Source organism: Pelecanus crispus, chromosome 5, assembly GCF_030463565.1.
Source record: "Pelecanus crispus isolate bPelCri1 chromosome 5, bPelCri1.pri, whole genome shotgun sequence".
Classification (NCBI taxonomy): Eukaryota; Metazoa; Chordata; class Aves; order Pelecaniformes; family Pelecanidae; genus Pelecanus; species Pelecanus crispus.
The window spans coordinates 36,481,891-36,502,422 of NC_134647.1; the positions used below are offsets into that span (position 1 = coordinate 36,481,891).

General features: G+C 37.8%; 2 protein-coding genes across 2 annotated transcripts in view; one reads left to right on the forward strand and one right to left on the reverse strand.

Moving 5' to 3' along the window:
* COL5A2 (collagen type V alpha 2 chain) overlaps window positions 1–2,901 on the forward strand; it is a 114,237-nt gene extending 111,336 nt beyond the window's left edge. The window contains exons 53-54 of the mRNA XM_075710513.1: window positions 1,639–1,863; window positions 2,755–2,901. Of these exons, the coding sequence (XP_075566628.1) occupies window positions 1,639–1,863; window positions 2,755–2,901 (372 nt within the window). The remainder of the gene's footprint in view (window positions 1–1,638; window positions 1,864–2,754) is intronic.
* Window positions 2,902–15,968: 13,067 nt separating this feature from the next.
* COL3A1 (collagen type III alpha 1 chain) overlaps window positions 15,969–20,532 on the reverse strand; it is a 53,703-nt gene continuing 49,139 nt past the window's right edge. Inside the window, exons 47-52 of the mRNA XM_075710085.1 lie at window positions 19,409–19,462; window positions 19,110–19,217; window positions 18,195–18,468; window positions 17,495–17,682; window positions 17,064–17,306; window positions 15,969–16,115 (exon numbers count right to left, since the gene is read on the reverse strand). Coding sequence (XP_075566200.1) covers window positions 15,969–16,115; window positions 17,064–17,306; window positions 17,495–17,682; window positions 18,195–18,468; window positions 19,110–19,217; window positions 19,409–19,462 — 1,014 coding nt within the window. The remainder of the gene's footprint in view (window positions 16,116–17,063; window positions 17,307–17,494; window positions 17,683–18,194; window positions 18,469–19,109; window positions 19,218–19,408; window positions 19,463–20,532) is intronic.

The following is a 20,532-nucleotide window of genomic DNA, read 5'->3' on the forward strand; positions in this document are numbered from 1 at the left end:
CTATCCTTGTCCTTAAAAAGTGTTCCTTTACAGTAATATATGATTTAAATCACTGCTGTTTTAATTGAATTCTACCCTTTTTTTCAGAAAGCTCTTTACCGCTAAAAATTGCAAAGCTTACTTTATAAATCCTCTCAGCTAATCTGTTTTTTAAAAAAGCATGATTGTTATCACATGTGTCAGAATGCTCCAAGCAGAATACATCCGTCTCCGGGCAGACAAAAATTCCACTCTTAGCTTTCTATCGAGTTTTCCCTCTGTGGTAACTTCTAAAAGTAGGCTTAATGATCCTGCCAAATAACAGAAGTTTATGCTATGCGAAGTGTATAATTAATTAACAAGCTTTTGCCATTTTTATTCCTAGTTCATCAAATCAAAAGCACAGAAAATACTTTCAATTGTTACTTCATAGGAAGTCATTAAATACCTTTAAAATAAGTATTTGGTGTGTAAAAATAATAGTGCTGTTATCAGTTGGATTCCTGATGACAGTTCAGAATGTCAGCAATTGAGAACAGATGTGATATTGAGAACAGATGTTATATTGATTGATTTTATTGAGATGCTTTCACTTATTAAATTCAGGAGAACTTGCCATGACCCAAGATGTCACAGTTGACGTTTAGTTGCCTGCAGAGCTACACGTAGGGTTTTTGTAAGTCAGATGCTCTTTGGAGGAAGAAATTATCTTCAGGAATAGCGTAAAAGAATATTTCATTTTTGAAAACACTGTCAGATTTGATAACTAACAGTATGATCTGTGTAATAGTCCTGTGCACTCCTTACAGATTCTAAATATGTCCATGATTGCTAAACAGAGATAACACATTTTGTAAAAAATGACAGTGTCAGTGCATAAGATCTTCTTTTTTTTCACCAGTTTCAGAGAAATGTATACATTTTTAGTAATTTGTGACTTTTTTTTTTTTTTTTTTTTTTTGCAATGTTTCACTAAGCATGAATAAAATGAAACCTTCACAGGTAGGGAAAAATATTTCAGGAACTGTGGAATTTTTGTTATTGGTAGAAAAATTGCTTGTTTTTTTTTATAGAAACAGTGGCACATTGTAGAATATTTTTCAACTTCTGTGTAAGCTAATTAGTTGATAAAGTCCATATGCAAATCTATATTTATTTTTATATAGTCAAACTTTCTGACTCTCTGTGATGCTTCTAAATAAAATACAAAGCCTTTAGAAAACAAGCTGCTAAAGTTGCAATATAGCAGGTACACTATAAAAGGGTTTTCTGTGCTTGACATTTCTTACCTAGTTTGAGGTTGCTCTGACGCACTATTTCATACATAAGGTTTAGCTTCTGCTGAATCCCTTTTTGAAAGAAGGCAGAATTCATTCCAAAACTTGGCATGTCTGTGGAGACCGAACTGACTTTCAGTTGTTTAGCTGCAGAGCTTTATGGTCAGAATTCTCCAAAATGATCCCTGTTACAGGATGTCTACATTTCTTTGTCCTCAACTGGCAGCAAATGACAAAAGAAACCATTGTTAGATTTTATGTAATAGGGCTCCTGCTAGTCATGTCTGGAAAGGGTTACAATACTGACAGGTATTTGTAAAATCCATGAACTCTTAATGAATTGTCATGTAATACATGTTGATCTGTTTCTTTATCTTCACAGTTTGTGTACGGGGATACAGCTGTCACTCAGATGACATTCCTGCGCCTCCTATCAAAGGAAGCTTCCCAGAATATCACTTATCTTTGTAAAAACAGTGTTGGGTACATGGATGACCAGACTAAGAACCTGAAAAAAGCTGTAATTCTGAAAGGGGCCAATGACCTGGAGATCAAAGCGGAGGGAAACAGCCGATTCAGATACACTGTTTTACATGACAGTTGTTCTGTAAGTTTGGGGTTTTCGTCCTTTTGAAAAAGGATTTTTGTCTTCTAATGGTTTCAGTTCTTCCTCGATTTAGAAAAAAAGATCCATAGAATGGGGTAATTAAAATACTGCAGAATTTCACCATAAATTGTAAAGTAACTGATCAAATAGGTATTTTACTACAATTCTAGCTTCACATAATAGGAGTCTGCGCTATTTAGAAGATATTTACAAATTTCTAGTTATTAGTGAGCATACTGAGATACATAGCTTGCCATTTTGCATTTCCCAGTATTTGTGTACCTCTGTGTGGAATCACACAAAGAGGTCAGGTAACCTCAAGCATTTGTCTGTCAGATGGGTAAGATTCTTGCAGCAATACACTGGAGGAAACTCATTGGTACTATGATTGACTGAGTTGGAAAGGAAAGTGTTCCTCCCGAAAATTCTTAGTGGGCATAAAACGCAGCAAGTAGAAAATTTCTCATGTTCATTAGTATTGTCAGCCAAGTCCAAGATACTAGGAAAATATTTCTAAAATTAGTTTTGTAGTTGAAATAAAGCACTCTCTGTGCTTTAAAGTAATATAGCCCAAGAATATGCGTGCAGGCGCATATTAACGCACAGAGAAGAATTTCATAACATAAAGAAAAGTCAGTCCAATTCAAGGGAGAAATCCTGCTGTGTCAATCTGATGGGTCTGTTCATCACTGTAAAAGCAAGATATATACATTTTAAAATGACTCATTTGCAGTACAGGTGGACCTGTGTTGCTCAGTGAAGATACAGTGAGATCCTTCTGAACTATCAGACAACTGACTCGCCAGCTGGAATTCAGGATGTTTCTGACATGAACTCTGGCCTAAGTTTTTCTGTTTGTTTTTTTTTTTTTTTTTTTCTTTTCCCCTCCAGAAACGTAATGGGAACACGGGCAAGACTGTCTTTGAGTATAGAACGCAGAATGTGGCACGCTTACCTATCATAGATATTGCACCGGTGGACATTGGCAGTACCGACCAGGAATTTGGAATTGAAATTGGGCCAGTTTGCTTTGTGTAAGAGGAAGGGGGGAAATTAACACACTACCCAGCAACAGCAGCAATTAAACACATGAACTTAGACTGATTGAAGTAAATCCTGAGACTCTTGAAGTAATGGCTGATATTGGATCAGCGTTGTATATACGGTTCTTTTTAAATGCCCGGCCTCCTTTTGAATATTTATTTTACTTACAAACCTTCCGTTTTATATGATTGAAACCAACTTTTTAGTAAAACAGTACAATTTTAAGAGTATCAGTGACCACCTTTTAAAAGTAATATGAATCTTTTTCCTTACTTTTGTTTCAAATTATTTTGAAATTTACAGGTATTCAAAATAGATAGATTTAATGTGCGACTATGTAAAGCTCTAAGGATTATTTCTTTTGTTTGGATGCATACTGAATAACAGAAAAATAGTGCACTTTTGTGAACCGTTGGCTATATTTCAATGACACCTACTCCCTCAACCCCAGTTTGTCTTCCTGTGGTTGCCAGTATGATAGTCATTAATGAAATCTATGTCTTTTGTAGAAGTAAATCTCTTCAGACAAGATCATCTTAATTTGGCATTGTCTTTCCTGCACTTTCCTATGTAATAGTCTGCTCAGAAGAGTATTCCATACCCATGATTAATTTATGAAGTAAAAATACTACTGGGGTAAATACGAGTTTTCAGCAGGGGTGTCCCATATCTTAAATTTTAAGGCTAGACTTCAGTTCTCACAATGTATGTGTGTAATTCTATTAAATTTTCCTTATCTTCAAAATACGTCTTAAACCCAATACTTGTTGATTTTCCAATACTTGCCCATCTAAGAAGCCATTACATATCAAATTATACAGATGTCTTTTATATGGTGCCAATTTATGTATGTTGCAAATCATTCACATGTATACCAGAACAATTGCTAATAAAGAGAAAGTTTAGAAATTAATTGTTTTTAGCTGTCATCCAGATATGCATCACCAGTAATTTGACTTACTGGCCTTGAGTTGTCAAGGCAAGAAAGTTCCATCATTTCTTAGCATGAGCTACCTCATCTCTGGAAGCTGGGATGCATTTAATAATCCTATTTTTGTTTTCAATATTAAAAGGTGCTATGCTTCTGTTGTTATTTTGAGAAAGGAGATAGGCAGGGCAAAAACAACAACAAAGTGATGGTGCTAAATGACTCTGTAGAAGGTTGATGAAATAAAGACACCTACTGTCAATGTCATTTTCACAGCTTAGCTGTTAGGCTTATGGTGTTTGAGAGAACAATGTTACAGTGCATTTATTTGTTGATCATATAGTATGTAGAATGCTTTGTACCACTAACATGCTTTATTTTGTAAAGTATGTGGGTACAAACTTAGGGGTTTTTATTTCTTTATTGCATCTGTGCTTTCCAAGTTTTTTGTTTGTTCCTTTTAAAAAAAAAATAATAAACAGCTGGGGCCATCCCTAAAGAAAGTTATGCACATAGCTTTATTCATGTATCTTTGCAAAGCATTTAATTAAATACATGCTTCTTGCTATGTAAGTGGTTTCCTTTTGTAGAATTCCTTCCAGTGTGTCCCATATCAGTGCATTTCCAGGAAATTAAAAATAGGAGTATTTACTTTTGTTTTGTGGCTATTTGAATAACTCATTTGCAACGCATTCTCCTGAATTATTTTACACATAGGAATATAAAGGTATTTTGAATAAAGCCATCTTTGTGCCAGTTTTTACAAGATAGGTGTCAATTTGTATGAAGTAATCACCAGCAGTCCTATTAAAGCTACCTAACTACTATTGTTTGAGACTCCAGAGAAAGAGAATTTTTATTTAAGACAGAATAAAATGTGACTTAGCCAATTCCCAGTGTCAATGTAAGTTATAGAAAACAGTTTCTGGACAAGCCATAAAGTTGCATTGTAGCAAAGCAGGCAAGAATTTACATTCCTTTCCTCCTTCTGTAGGAGCCTTGCAATATTCCAGGTTGTCCATATGCATGTGGATACAGGGTAGGCAGGGACTGGGAACAGGGAAGTTGACAGGTTCGTGCTGATGTTATCTGTTTGCTTTCATTACCCAAGCAGGAACTCTATGATTTCTTTTTTACTAGCATGAGATAATTTCTATAAATATGTGACTCAGGAGTTAGCTTATCATATTGGATCCTTGAGAAGTTTTGGATAACGTTATTTTCACTGAATAGTCAGAGGTGTAATGGCTCACTCCAACATGTTCATGCAAAGGTAGATCTCCAGTAGCTGTGATCGTACCTCTACAAAACATACAACAGATACACAAAATAAATAACATTTGGAATATAGATGCACATTTGAAAGTTATTTTTAATCTCTGATTTTCATCAGCAGAGTATTATAATCCATGATTAGTATAAATGTTTTGTGAGGTTGTTGAAGGAGAAGAGTATTTTACTATGAAAGGTACATTTATTTTTTGTCTTTTCAAGTCTTGCTTTGCATCTCTATATCCATGTAAAGCATGCAGTATTTCCTCAAAGTGGTGCCTTAAGCACCAAAAAAGAGCTTTAACTAGAAAGGGCTCTAAGGTAATGTTCTGTAAAAAACATCGCTGGAGAATCACTGAAGCAAAGTCTCACTGGAAGTGTGATCTCTCAGGAAATCTGAGTAGTTAACTGAGGAGTCTTTGTAATGCAAGTGGTTGGATGTGCATTTTTTTTCTTTCCTTGAGTTTGTTTATAGCATATGTGCACGTTATATGTCTTTCCCTGTTTAAGCATTCCTCACACTATTGTAGAATCTTTTTAAGCAGACCAAAAAAAAAGAAAAAAAAGGTGGGGGGAACTTCACTACTTTAAACTGCTTTACGGCTTATCCAGGCAGTGTGGCATAGCTTCATATACATACAGCTTTAATTTCATGAACCTCGAATGAATGAGCTGATAATTTGCCAAAGGTTGATTAATTTATAAAGTAGCATTAAGTAAATATCAGCTATTTATGACATTTAGCAGAGTTCTGTCTTTGTTGCAAATGGCCTCAGGAATGGTAGAAAAGGCGCTTTAGAGTGTTTATGTTAATATAATATTAGACTTCATTTAAATTAAGGTTGAGTTGTAAGAGTTGGTTATTGCTATTGTTTTCCATAACTGACCTGTCCTTGGTGAGAAATGAACCCCAGGACTGCCAGTAGCTGACACCTTCTCTCTTGGTTTCTCAAAAACCAGTAGTGCAATACTTGTGTGGCGACTGTTCACTAAAATCTCATCTAGAAGGTAAAATTCTGTTATTCACTGCTCATAATTTGGCACTTACTCTATGTTTACATCAGTGGTGGAGTTGACGATGAGGTAGTTTATCTTGAACATTTAGAGAAAGACATTTGGATTCTTTTGTAATTTGTTTTTAACCAAGTCATCTGGATTTGCAATGTTTGTTCTGAAGGTGCTTGTATCATCACTGTCATGCTTTTATCCCTGTGCCACTGAACTCTAGATATAAAATACCAGGCTTTGTATGTAATTACACAGCTGATTACAGACTTGGGACCAAGCAGAGCTTCCCTAGTGCAAGGGGCCCTGTGGGTGGAATGGGAACCTGTCCTTTCCAATATCTCACTGAGAACAGAAAGAGCAGCCAAGTATGAAAAGCAACAGCTTTGTTCTGTAGGGCTATAAGTTTTTTTTAACACTAATTTTTCACCTTTGTGGCTTAGATTTTATACAGCTGCACAGTAGAATCCATTTTGGATTTCTTTTCTCAAGCAGCATCTCCTAACACTGACCACTTTTTAGTGTATTTTACTTTTAGATTTCTTTCAAGTTAAAACATTCTTGCTGAGGGAGGAAAAAATGTGAAAGACCTTTCAGATATGCTCAGTGGGCCTTGGAGGTTATGACAGATGTTCCCAGAAATGGAAAGGTTTCTTTATCTGCAAGCACAGTGAACAAAGAATTGAGATTCAAGTATTGTGGAGTATATTCTTATTTTGCTATTGACTAGTTTTAGTGAACTTTCACCTTTATATTAGATAAATATTTTGTATGGAGTTTAATAATGCCTTCTCCAAGGCTTTTTCTCTTATTCCTGCTTGACATTTTCTCTTAATTTATTTTGAGCAGAAAGAGATACAGAGGACAGAACTGATCACAGTGCTACAGTTTATTGGATACATCAGTTAACATGCCCAGTGGTTTAACTGGGAAGTATTAACATTGCTTTATATACTGTATAAGTAAGTGATATTGTAAAAAGAAAAAAAAATGTTCTTGCTCCTCCTGTATTTCCTAGAGGAGCCCAGCTCTGAATGCATACATCAAATGTGATCATAGCCTCCCAGCTGCATCAGAGCCTTCTTGCAGAGGCCTCTTTATACTGAGAAGTTCTGGATGCTTAAAATGTAAGGCAAACAAGGAACTAATTTTTTAAGTCCTCCCTGAACAAGAGGGTTTTTTTCAAATCACAATTTTGGATTTATGCACCTCAGTTTTGGAGTGACTATGCATTTGGGCTGCATGTTTGCTCTTTTAAAAGGCTGGTGGAGCCGCCTAAGATGGATCTCCTCCACTTGCCTTTCATACAGACCTTTTCCCTTCTCTTCTGTTTTGGTACTCCCCTTTAGCTCAGTGGTTATTCTGTTGTCTTGGTGCATGAGAGCGTAAGTTCAAATCTCATGGTCTCTCCCCCCTGCCAAACACCTTCCTTGCCTATCTGTTAGCTTCCTTGTAGCTATCATAAGTACTCTGGTCTAAGTTTTTAATACTAAAAAGATTCTTTAGAGTACCAGGTACCAGCAGTAGAGGAATGCATCAAGTAACACAAATGTAAGAAACAAAAGTGTCACAGCATTACAGCTAGAAACACCACAGCCAAAGTCTACCAAACATAGCAAGCAAATAGACGAGAATGAGGAAGATTTTTTTTTTTTCTCTATGAAGGCAAGTAAAGAGTAAAAATGGGTTAAGAGCAAAAAGCATTATTTTTCTTACTACTGTAGGGTAAGAGCCCCTAGGTTTCTTTTATCTCCTGTAGCTGCCTGAGATTGAGCAAAGTAGTTATTGGACTGGTAAACACTCTCATAATCTATGGATTTTTACATTATTTTGTCAGGAAATGAAGGTTATACTGAAGGTTTAATACTCACTAGGCAGTTCATCTCGCTGAGGGAGGATATTTATAAAAAGAATAGGATTCCAGGAAGACAGAGAGTAAACCAATTGCAAAAGGAAAAGCAGTACTAAATGGATATGTAGAAATGGTAATGGAAGAAAAGAAAGACTTCCTGCAAGTAGGCAAATACCATAGAGAAAACAAGGTAAAAATGGTAGTGTTAAACAATGACGGTATTATAATGAAAAAATTTCATGGCAAAAGGTAGAACAAAATCAGCAGTTCAATAGCTGAAATAGAAATGCCAAAGAAACTCCCAGACTCATAGACCCAGTTGGCCAAACTGTGTGTTTATGCTACAGAAAAAAAATAATTTTGATTCTGGATTATTATGCCCAGTGGATTGCAATTGGCTTGCTAGGAGTTTCACAGTTTTGTTGAAGTGTGTGATTTCAAGCATGTTCTGCAGAGTTCAGAATATCCATGAAGGAGCCTTCTTGAGCAAAATTGCTAGATGGATACCAGAGAGTTAGATTCAGTTATCTTAAAAGGTAGAATGTCTGTAGCCAGCCTATTTTACCCACTGTCATGCTATTCAGAAATTACCTCATGTTAAAATCAGAGGCAATGCTTATTAATTTATCAAATAGAGATAGTGAGAACCATTATGAAGACTATAATGAATTATGATTAAGAATCACCTGCATTAAACCGTGACTACCCCAAGAGAGCATATGTATGGTCACAAAGGGAAAATGAGGTACAAAAGACCAGCTTTCTTGTGACATTGCTGCTCATTCCTATGAGGTGATTATTGGCCAATACCCGTAGGAATAGTAAAAGTAATGATCTGCTTTTTCCACAAGCCAAAGAAGAAAGGACACAGTAGAGTCAATGGATTGGACATTGTTGAGGAGGACCTGAGCTGAGTGATGCAAAGATTAAAACAAACGCTTTATAGATTTACACAACATAGGAAGAAAACTCAGGGAGCTTGATTGCTAATGTAACTGTTGTGCTATCAACACGTTTTAACATTTGTTGGGAGAAGGTCTGGAAAAGTATTAAGGTATCAGGCAACACTAGTTTGAGCCAGATGCTGGAAGAGTCAACTTTTTCCTCCATTCCCCACATGTTAATTTCTTGCACATTTTTATTTCCTTGCTGTTAGAGTAAGAAATGATCTTTCTGTAAGCTCTGACTTAAGGTTTCTCTAAATTATATGTGTTCTCAATATCAGCAAATGGTGCACTATCAAAAGTCTCTACTGCAAAATTAGTTCTTCAATTGAGGCGTTACTATCCATGCTCCAGAGAAGACTGCAGCCTTATTTAGGAGTGCTTGTGCAGAAAAAACATGCAAGTTCATGTCTGACAAAGCATCACAGAACTGCTTTTTGGCTTTAGTCAACGGAGTGAAAAATCTGATACAAACCCAACCAATTATAACAAAAGAATGTTATTACAATTCTAGAAACTTCAGCAAAATATTTTTACATGTTTGGTAGGGAGCAATTTTCCCTGAGACAAACACAACATTGACAGAAGATCGTGACAATTATAGGAGCTGTCATTGTAATTTAGGAGCCTTAGCCCTCTAAACAACATGCTGTTTGATTCTACACAAAAATCAGAGTAAGTCAAAAGCATTTCCTGCTACTGTATCAATTCTGTCATTTCCTGATAGGAATCGTAATCTCTGCTTTGCAGATGCTACCAAACTGAAAGGAGGAACGAGTAGGCTTTTTCAGGTATTTTGGAGTTACTATAACAAAGATAGTAAAGCTGAAATGTGAGTTATGATAGGAACATTCACAAAACCCCACTGCAACAGGAACAGTTCCAGTGCTTCCAAGAGCGATCATTTAATCTCTACATTCTCGGTGGATGTGGATATGGATCCAGCAGGGATTCAGCAACAAAAGAGAGCTGGAGAGGTGGGCCTGTGTGAACTTCGTGAGGTTCAACAAGGCCAAATGCAAGGTCCTGCACCTGGGACAGGGCAACCCCCAATATCAATACAGGTTGGGGGATGAAGAGATTAAGAGCAGCCCTGTGGAGAAGGACTTGGGGGTACTGGTGGATGAAAAGCTGGACATGAGCCAGCAATGTGCGCTTGCAGCCCAAAAAGCCAACCGTATCCTGGGCTGCATCCAAAGAAGCGCGGCCAGCAGGTCGAGGGAGGTGATTCTGCCCCTCTACTCTGCTCTGCTCTGGTGAGACCTCACCTGGAGTACTGCGTCCAGCTCTGGGGCCCTCAGCACAAGAAGGACATGGACCTGTTGGAGTGGGTCCAGAAGAGGGCCACAAAAATGATCCGAGGGCTGGAACACCTCTCCTGTGAGGCCAGGCTGAGAGAGTTGGGGTTGTTCAGCCTGGAGAAGAGAAGGCTGCGAAGAGACCTTATTGCAGCCTTTCAATACTTAAAGGGGGCCTACAGGAAGGATGGGGACAATCTTTTTAGCAAGGTCTGTTGTGACAGGACAACAAATAATGGATTTAAACTAAAGAAGAATAGATTTAGACTGGATATAAGGAAGAAATTTTTTACCATGAGGGTGGTGAAGCGCTGGAGCAGGTTGCCCAGAGAGGTAGTGGAAGCCCCATCCCTGGTGACATTCAAGGTCAGGTTGGACAGGGCTCTGAGCAACCTGATCTAGTTAAAGCTGTCCCTGCTCCCTGCTGGGGGGTTGGGCTGGAGGACCTCTAAAGGTCCCTTCCAACCCAAAGCATTCTATGATTCTATGAAAACTTAAGTTTTGACCCTTAATCCAGAGATGTCCATGGCTAAGGATATGTTGAAAGGAGGTCATGCAGTTTGTCTCATGAACCTCCTCTGGCAGAGAGAAATTTTGGATAGGCACAGCTTTGCCAGGGACAACTTATGGCGAAAAAAGAAAAGATGATGACCAGGGGCCTTCTAGGAAGGAGATGTCACAAGCATGAGTGGCTGCTGTGATGGGAAAGCAGCAATATGGGTTACAGGCAATGCTTCCAGAAGACATCCTGTAGGCTGAAGCTATTGCATGACAAAGAACAGGTGGGAAGACAAGACCACCAGGATTTTGTTCTAGGGGACTTCATTCATCCTGGAACAGCAATCCCTCACTGTAGGGTGAACTACATCTCGCCTCCTCCCAGTAAACAGGTAGGCAGAAACACAATAAGCATCTCTTCATCTCCCAAATCCTAAAACCTCCTGCAAAGTATCAAATCTAGGTTTCTACAGCTTTTCTTTAAGAGAATAACAACATATAATCAAGGACATCTGATTACAAGTACATGTTGAATTAAAATGCTAAATCAAAATGAAAACATTTGCTACATTACTGTAGCTTAAGATTTATGCAACAAGTGCCTTATTACTCACATTTGCAGAAGAGAGGCACTTCATTTAAAAATGAGAGCCTGTCAGACCTGACTTCTTTCCTGGTGACAAGAAATGGATATGATTTTTTGGAAGAGCCATTAAGGTTTCAGTCTTGGTTGAAATAGGTATGTTATCTGTAATAGGAAATATATTCTAATTTGGTGACTACAATTAAGCTGCATTACTATCATAAATAATAACCAGTCCTCCAAAATAACACATTTTCCAGCTTATATAAATAATGTGTAGCTGACAAGGAACACTGGAATTGAAATTTCTCTACTAACACTATCAGGACAGCCATAGCATAGCAAAGTGTATGTTGGGAAGCTCTTTACCCTTTATGAATTCAAAATTCTCAGACAGCTCTTCCTCCAGGTTACTGCCTACAGATAGAGGCTTAAGGCTACTTAGCCAAGATCGCAACAAAGTGAGGGTTACAAATTACACTGCTGCTTATTTAAATGTCTAGCTTACTTTTATTAGCAAGGGAAGTTGTTGATAATTAGCCAATTTCCAGAAGAAATTCCTAGCAACTATTCAAATTCAGACACCATCACAACCCCATTATAAGCAATTATTTGCCGTAGCCTGGTTCTAGTTGCAAACTTACCACTGAGGTGATGAGCTGCAGAGACGCAAACTCATTGAATGGTTCATCTCTTGCCAGTAGCTGTCCCTGGGTGGTTACTTCCAGCAGGAGGATTGCTGAAGCCAAGCTGCTTCTGCAGTGGTTTCTCACATTGCACCCACTAAGAGTTGTGAAAGGGTGCTTGTGGGATTTTTAAAGCAGTGTCTGGAGCCATGCAGCTGCTAGGTATGATGGCCATGGAAACTGCCTTACCTATTGCCCAAAGGGAGGTAAGGCTATGTAAGTAAGTGCTTCACAGGTGCTTATAAATTGTTTAAAATTAGGGCCTAATTAGATAGCAAAGTTCTGTTAGAGAAGGGTTTGCTGGATTATTGTTGTGTTTTGTTTTGTTTTTTAAATAATTTCTATAAAGACTGTAGAATATAAGTGTTGAAATAGTCCCCATGCCACTGATGATAGTCAGGGAGTCCATGTTCACCAGAAGAAAATCTCTGTTATACTGTGAGACATCTACACCTTTAGGTAATAACCTGCAATTAATTGGAAAGGTGAATTACCAAGGAAATATTAAAACCTAAATTAGTGGTAACTTAAAGCTGTTGGTATGATGTGGGATACTCTTTGAGGCAGGTGGGGTTTTTTTTGTTTGTTGGTTGTCATGGGTTTTTTTTGTTTCTTTTCTTGTTTTCCCTGAAGAGCTATAGTAATGTGGTGCTATGAAGTGTATGAGTGTCAACTGGTGTAACATAGGACTGAATAAGCAGCTGTGGATCACAATGACACATGTCTTATCTCAATCCTATTACTGTGTGGGCAACTTCTTTCCTTGTTTGTTTGTGCCTCTCCTTCAACTTCATGCCTCTCAGCTATGTAGACTACAGTATTTTTTTTTTTCTCCAATGCAACTTTAAATTTGTATGCGAAAGGAAGATGCACTTGAATATGTGCCTAAAAATCGACTTAGAACTTAAAAGCAGGTGTTGGTGTTTCCCTACAGCCTTGAAAGACCTCTTTTAGTTATCTGTGTGAAAAGGGGTTATTCCCAGAAGTGCTGTAGTCTATGAACTTGATGTGCTGCTCAATAATGGTGAGTAATGGTGCTACTAGCCTGAAAGCATCAAGTAAGATGATTTTTTTTTTTTTTTTTTTTTTAATAGCTCCCTTGTAAAGTAAAAGCTAGAGCCTTTTACAGGCTGACACAGAAAATTGGAGCTAAAAAAAAAAAAAAAAAAATTAGAATCTAAATCTTCCAAAGACTAACTTTATTTTCCAACTGAATTCTTGTTTATTAACCTGATCTGTTTCATATTTCTATTATCTCAAAGACCTTTTTTTTAAAAGTACAGAAGTATCAGAATCATGGTGGCTTAAGTGACCCTCTGAAAAAAAAAATGAAGGTATTTGGATCAACTAAATTATTTTATAATGGTCTTGGCTATTTCTTTGTGTTTTCTGCAAAAGTTCCAGCAATCACCTTTCATTAGTAGAAATTATTAATCAAAGACTTGATGACCATATGTTTCTTTAGGGAAAAAAAGCCCCCAAACCTTCAGTTTTAAGGTTGAGTAATTGCTACCAGTCATTCACTCAGCCACAGTAGTACTGGAAATCAGAGTCTCCCCCCCCCCCCCCCCCCCCCCCCATGTAAATTAAGAACAGTGTGGGTTTTTTTCAATGGATTTTTTTTTCCCCACCAGCCAGCATTCTTACTAGCTGCTTTCATAAAATTTCAATGCCAGTCAAAAGACTTCCTACCATGTAATTTACATCAGATTAATATTATTATGTACATGTAATTCTCATCTTCCGTAAACAGTAGCTATTTTCACCATAAAATGAGGCTGTTTCCTGAGAAAGCAAGTATTTTTTTTATGAATTGTTGGCACTATCCTTTTATGTTGCATTAAGTACGGTCATCTCTGTGTTGATACTGCATTTGTGCTGTTACGGTCTCCCCTCACTATTCTGCTTCTGTGTGAGCACGTCCAGATTCTGTGATGTCAGAGCAGGACAGTGTCTTGGCTCATACTCAAATCTGGTGAGATTTCTTAAAAAAAAAAAAAAAAAAAAAAAAAAAAAAAAAACCAACCAACATTTTTCTGCCCAGTTTTCCAGCTTGGTCCAATCCAGACAGTTCTCAGAGGATGCATCATCAATGAGAACCTTTAAGAATCTGGGTGGGGTCGTGTTGTCGTTCCCCCCCCCCACCCCCCCCCCTAATTTTTGTTTTCTGACCTTGTTGTAGAGGGTCCTTAATGACCCTGAGCTGTGGAGCAGCACATGGCAGTGTGGTAATGATATGGGAGCAGGCTCTGTATCTTCCTTCATGGGAAGGAATGAGTAGCATCTACCTCTGGGAGCGGTTTCATGGCCCGGATTCTGGTGTGGAGCTAATTTTCTTCTTCTGGCCTGAAAGCTCAAGCACCACCAAACTACTGTGCATCTCCTTGATTTTTTTTTTTTTTTGCTAAGATCTGAGGATGACGTAGTTGTGCATCTCCCATAGCCCCCCACCCCCCCCCCCCCACCCCAAATCAAGATGCTTAGATTGTCAGCTTCATCAAACTGCTCATGTCTCCAGCCTGCAATTGTAGGAGACCCTTAGGCCATTGTAAGCTGCCATCTGAAAGGATAGTAGCCTATGACTGCCTAGTTATTTAGGCTGAAGCAGGTTTTTTTGAGGGGAGGGGAGGAGTAAGCTCTTGTATTTTCTCCACACTGATCTGCCTAGAGTGCATGGGCACTGTTTTGGATCTTGCTGTCAGAGCAGAATCCATGCTGATAGTCAGAGAAGCTCACCGTGCTTGAAAAAAATGAGCCACTGGATGGAGAGGAGTGGAAAAAGTAAGCAAGAAAATTTCATAGTATGATGCCATAAACTGCATCCCTTAGGATGACCAAGTTTTCCTTCAAACAAATTATCTTAGAAAAATCAGTTAAAGTTGTTACCAGAGTTGTGTCCTGTCTTATTAATTTCTTTGAAGGAAGAGATACAAATAGTAAAATAAAAAAAAAAAGAGTCAGTTTTATGAAACAACAAGGAGTTTTATTAAGATATTTTATTATGTGTCTCTGTAAGGAATAGACCGACAACCATATAAAAGCTTACAAAGATGGTTAACCTTCAACACTATAAATGTGTTAATGTGACAAAAGAAGTTCACAATTTTGCATCTTTATTGACTTTTACAGAGTGAAGGGAAAAAGTTCTCAACTATGACATGCCAATGATGATCTTTGACAGGAGACATTTACAATTGCTTTAAATCCTTTACTTTTTTTTTTTTTTTTTTTAAGCAAGTCAATAACCCTGACTTGCAGAGTTAGGAGTGAAAAATACATTAGCACCATCATATTAGTCTTTTACACTTCCCTAATTTTAGTGGTCTTGACCAGCAATGACAGGAAAGTAGAGAAGCACCTTTGATAACAGAATACAATCCAACAATAAAATTATGGTGGCTACTGACATTAAGGTATTAAACTCTTAAAATACACTGCACTTTTTTTCACAGCTAATCAGTACAGAAATAGACAATTTTGTACCAAATTATTCCACTGAATCGACCAATGGGTCCAATGTGTTTCGATTGATTTGTTTGATTTTTGGTTTGAGTCATCAGACACATCCCAGTTTCTGTCCATGTTGAGGTAGTTGAAACAGGGAGGTCTTTCTAGCTTTATGGACTGCATCTTAGAAAGAAGGGTAAACTTTGGTACTGGGAGCAATCAGTGCTTTGTAAATTGGCTAACATTCAACTAATAGAACACAGTGTTGTTTTATTAAGTGTTGAAGTTGTATTATAGCACCACGGAGACATATTTTGAAGATGGAATTTGGTAAAAAAAATAGAGCAAAAAAGCATTTTTACTGTACTTTGTGTAATAGCGAAAAAAAATAACCCTTGATATCAAATTGATTTTTCCCCCAGAAATTTTGTTAATAAATAACTGGGATACAGATGGTCACCTGTACTGGTTGACAAGGCTAAAACAAAGGAGCACAGTTGGAGTGTGAATCTGTTTGCTGGGGTTTCAGAAAGAGCAGGATCTTTGATTTATAAGAAGCAGACCGGGCCAATGTCCACACCAAATTCCTGATCAGGACCACCGATATCTATGGGTGCAATATCAACCACAGGCAACCTCATTGTCTTGCGCGTTCTGTATTCAAAGACTGTTTTACCCCATTCGCCAGTGTGTTTCTGTGAAGTTAAAAAGAAAAGGGGGGGGGGGAACACAAACCATGTTAGAGAAATCAGTGTTGGGCTACATGAAAGTTATCCTACAATTTACTGTATTTACTGGATTTCATACTGTTCATACTGTCTCTTTCTGTATTAATGTGTCTCTCCCAACACCATGAAAACTGGTTGCAGTCACTGTAGAAATGAACATGTAGATAGACATTCTACATTCCTGGACCTTTTATGCAAAGTCTTGTGGGGTTGTAGACCTTGTGGCTCAGAGGGGATGGGATCCCTGATGGACAGTAGAGCCTTCTGGAGCAGTGCCAGCGCCCTGACATAGGACCAAAACGTGCTCTGCATGCTGGGAGATGGTACAAACAGCTACTGTGTTCGGAAAGTGGTTTTGGCCTCAGGAAAAAGTGACAGCAATAATGAGGTAGCTCTTCATGTTCATGTTAAAGAAAAGGCCACAAAGTGGCTGCAAAGCAGGTGCCCATAAACCAGCATGTTCGTCGATGTTACTGCTCCTCTCCAGTACTTTCTGCTGCAGTGAGCAAGGCACAATAAAGCAATGTTGCATCTGCAAAATGACTGTTTGCCCCTTCCCATAATCATAGCCCATGCCTTGCATCAGCTAGCCTTGATTTTTTTTATGACTAAGATGATTCCTACTACTCAGTTTTAGAGTTGACATAGGATAGATCAAAACTTGGTCACTGTGACTTCACTGACTTTGACTCTAAAGCAAGGAGATACCTGTATAGCACAGATTTAAATGGGAGCACACCTCACTTGCTACAGGAGTGATGCTTCTGGTGTAGAGAATCTGAATTTCCCCAATTAGGTGTAACTGTGTCCTCTCCTTACCCAGGTCATGCAAAGTGCTCTCTTCGTTTATTATGGGTCTAGTCTTCCAGAGGGAATTATTTATTAAACTACCATACTAAAGTCTTGTTTACTTACAGTACAGCCATCTTCCAGAACAGCATATGTGAATTTGCTGTTTCCTTCAGCCTTGATCTCACTTTCCATAGAGCTCATCAGTTTCAGAGCTTTTTTAACATTTCCGCTGTCTTGATCCATGTAGGCAATGCTGTTCTTGCAGTGGTAGGTGATGTTCTGGGAGGCGCGGCTGGAGAGGATGCGGAGGAAGGCCAGCTGAACTTCTGAGACATCCTCTGGAAGCTCAGGATCTCCATAGCTGAACTGCAGAGTACAATGCATAAGCAAGAGGTTTTGTTTCATCATGTCTAGGGACAGTCAAAATAGTTATTATTTCACATACTAGATGTTTAGCTTAGTTTAATTTCAGGATTATTTATTAGTATGTTGCAATCTACGTGAGTACAATATGCGTACTACCTTTTGTGCTGTGAACTGTGGTAATATCCTACCTGGAAGCCTCCATTCATAGATTCTCCAAACCAAACATGTTTCTTTCCACTGCTTTCGCTGGTCCACCAGTTTTTCCTTGGCACAGTGCTGGGGTTAGCATTGATGCATGTCTCACCAGTTTCCATATTACAGTATACTTTAATAGCATCCATCTTGCAGCCTTGGTTAGGATCAATCCAGTACTCCCCTAGAGGTAAAAAAAAAGAAGTTAAGGGGCTTAATATGTTTGGAGAAGAATCTGACCACGTCATGGTGAAGCTAATTTCTATGCCAGATTCCTGAGCCAAATTAGGAAGCATATTAATTTTGACAGAAGAGATGCCACAGAAAAGAAGATGATATAAAAATACACTGAGTGACTATGATATCATACAGTGAATACTGTGATAAGACTGACACTTGAAATAAATATAGGACTTATACCTGTCACGGATTTATTTCCATAAAATTATTTAAACAAAGGTTCACTTACAAGCATGAGAAGAGTGGAGCTGAAGTCAGTGTATATACTGTGTAAATGCATATTAAATTAAAGTTTAAAATTATTCTTACATTTATGATCTTTATCATGACATTTGTTTAAAAAAAATCTAATTTTTATAGCAGATCTCTGCATTTAAATACTCAAAGAAAATAGCATTCATAAAAAAAAAAAAATCAAGATCTGCTACCATTGGTGAAAATAAAAACCTAACATACCACTCTTGAGCTCAGGATGGCAGAATTTCAGATCTCTGCAGTTACGAGCTGGATTCTTCCGTGACCCATCAGGACTAATGATGTTCTCAATCTGGTTATTAATCGATTTCATTGAAGATATGATGTCATCCAGATTGATATTTTCTTTTGGCTCATCTCGATATTCATATCCATAGCCCACTGGACCTTTTTCACCACCCAGGGCAGCCACACCACCACAGCATGGACCAGGAGGACCAGAAGGACCAGGCAGACCAGGCTGGCCCGGTGGACCCTAAAAAAAATAGTGAACATAGCGCTGAGTAGAGATCACAGGTTAAAACTAAAAGTCTGTGTGGGCCCTAATTTTTAAAAAATGAGAATTCTCACATAAACATTTCGTTTACTTATTCATTAAATAATGCCATTTGCTATGTATAAGCATCTGTCAGTCCTTCCAGGCCTTTATTTTCCTAAAATTGGAATTTTCTTGTGCTTCTTCTGTCTGGGATTTGAGAAGGAACCCTTTCCACCAAAATCCAGAGAATAACCATGTCTTGACTTTAGGAGAAGTGAGTATGCCAGTAACCTTTGCAGTGCTGGCCTCTGTAGAGGAGTCTAGGAAACCTGCTTCATAGTGTCCAAGACACAAAGGGAGCATGTGCTCTGAAGTGAAGAGGAGATCCTGCCTTCCCATCGTACACCAAAAAGTCAATGATTATATGAGACTAACACAACATCCAGTGCATCAACAGTTACACTGAACTACAAGTGATCCATATTTTTTTTGATCTAGCCTTGACAGTTAGATACCTTCTACCACAAACTCTGTGAAGTACAGAATTTTCCAAGGAAGATACTTAAATGGGACAGCACCCTATGTTTCATGAATAATCCTGGAAGATTTTTTTGTTTGAATGTGCACAGTTTACTTACTGCAGGGCCGCTATCACCTCTGTTACCACGAGGGCCAGGAGGACCAATTGGACCTGGATAGCCACTTTTACCATCTTTTCCAGGTGGTCCAGATGGTCCTGGGGGACCCTAGAACAAAGTTGAACACAAATAATATGGTCAAAATAGTTTATCAAATAATCTGAAATTCAGAAATACTTTGTGAGAGATTTCAAACATTTCTCTATGATTTATCAGATGGTAAATCTTTTTTTTTTTTTTTTTTTTAAAAACAGTCTGAATCTTCCTTCCAGTTATGCTAAGAAAGGAATTCTTCTTACCCTTGCACCTGAAGCTCCTGGACTTCCAATTGCACCTTGTGGACCCAGGGGACCCTATGAAGAAAACATAGATAAGTCATACACCTCCCAGTAATATTTTGTTTCTAGTTGAACGTACCTTAAAGAGACATTGAAATATCTTTAAGATGATATGAAAAACATCCTTATAAAAAGCCTATGTCAGATATGAGAAAGAATGGTTGCCATTCTTTAACCAGGGGGGGGAAAAAAAAAAAAAAATCAAATGTTCTCTATATGATAAAATATTAGTGATGCAATATCATCCAAAAATGCAAGAAAGCCAACTGACATCAACAAGCTTTGGATGAAATCTTGTATTTATAAGAATACATAGCTATAGGCTCAAAATCCTGCATATTTCCAGTAAAGTTACTTAAATAATTTGACAAATTCTCATGTTTTCAAATGCATTAAAAAATCTGTTCTATGTATGCACCACAAAGAACTAAGCCATGTGTTCAAAAATTATTAATCATCTTGCTGTCATAGTGTAAATAAGAATTTATCAGACTTTTTTTTTACTCATAAGTGAGACAACAGGTTATATTATGTTGTTAAATAGGTTGGTAATGGTGGCATTTATAGTTAACACTTCCATCTTTTTGCCATCATTGGTAGATTAACTAGGTGAATTTTGGTTCCTTAATTCTCACTTGTATCATGAGTGCTATTAATAGTTCTTTTCAGTATAAATCCCTCTTAACATTTTTACTTGTCATAAATACCTAGGGCATGCCTGTCTATTACTCTTCAATTCTTTTAGCCATTAAGAACTGTTCAAAATGGTAATGCGTATTTACGATTCAGCAGTTTATAAAGTTTACAATTTCACGCCCATTTTGCCTTAATATTAATTACTCCAAAAGGTGTATGACAGAAGAGAGGTATTTGGACTCTGAGTAGCTTTTTCATGGATTTAGATGTCTGTCTAGCATAGATTTCTAACAGACAAATGTTTCAACCCCTATTTCTATCTTTTACAATTTACTCAGGAATAGTCTATATAAATGAATGGCCAAAGTGTTTGTTCCAGGCAAAGGCAGACATGTAGCTGAAAGGGATTTTAGCAAACCCAGCTTTAGCTCCTAGCAGCTTCTTCCAGT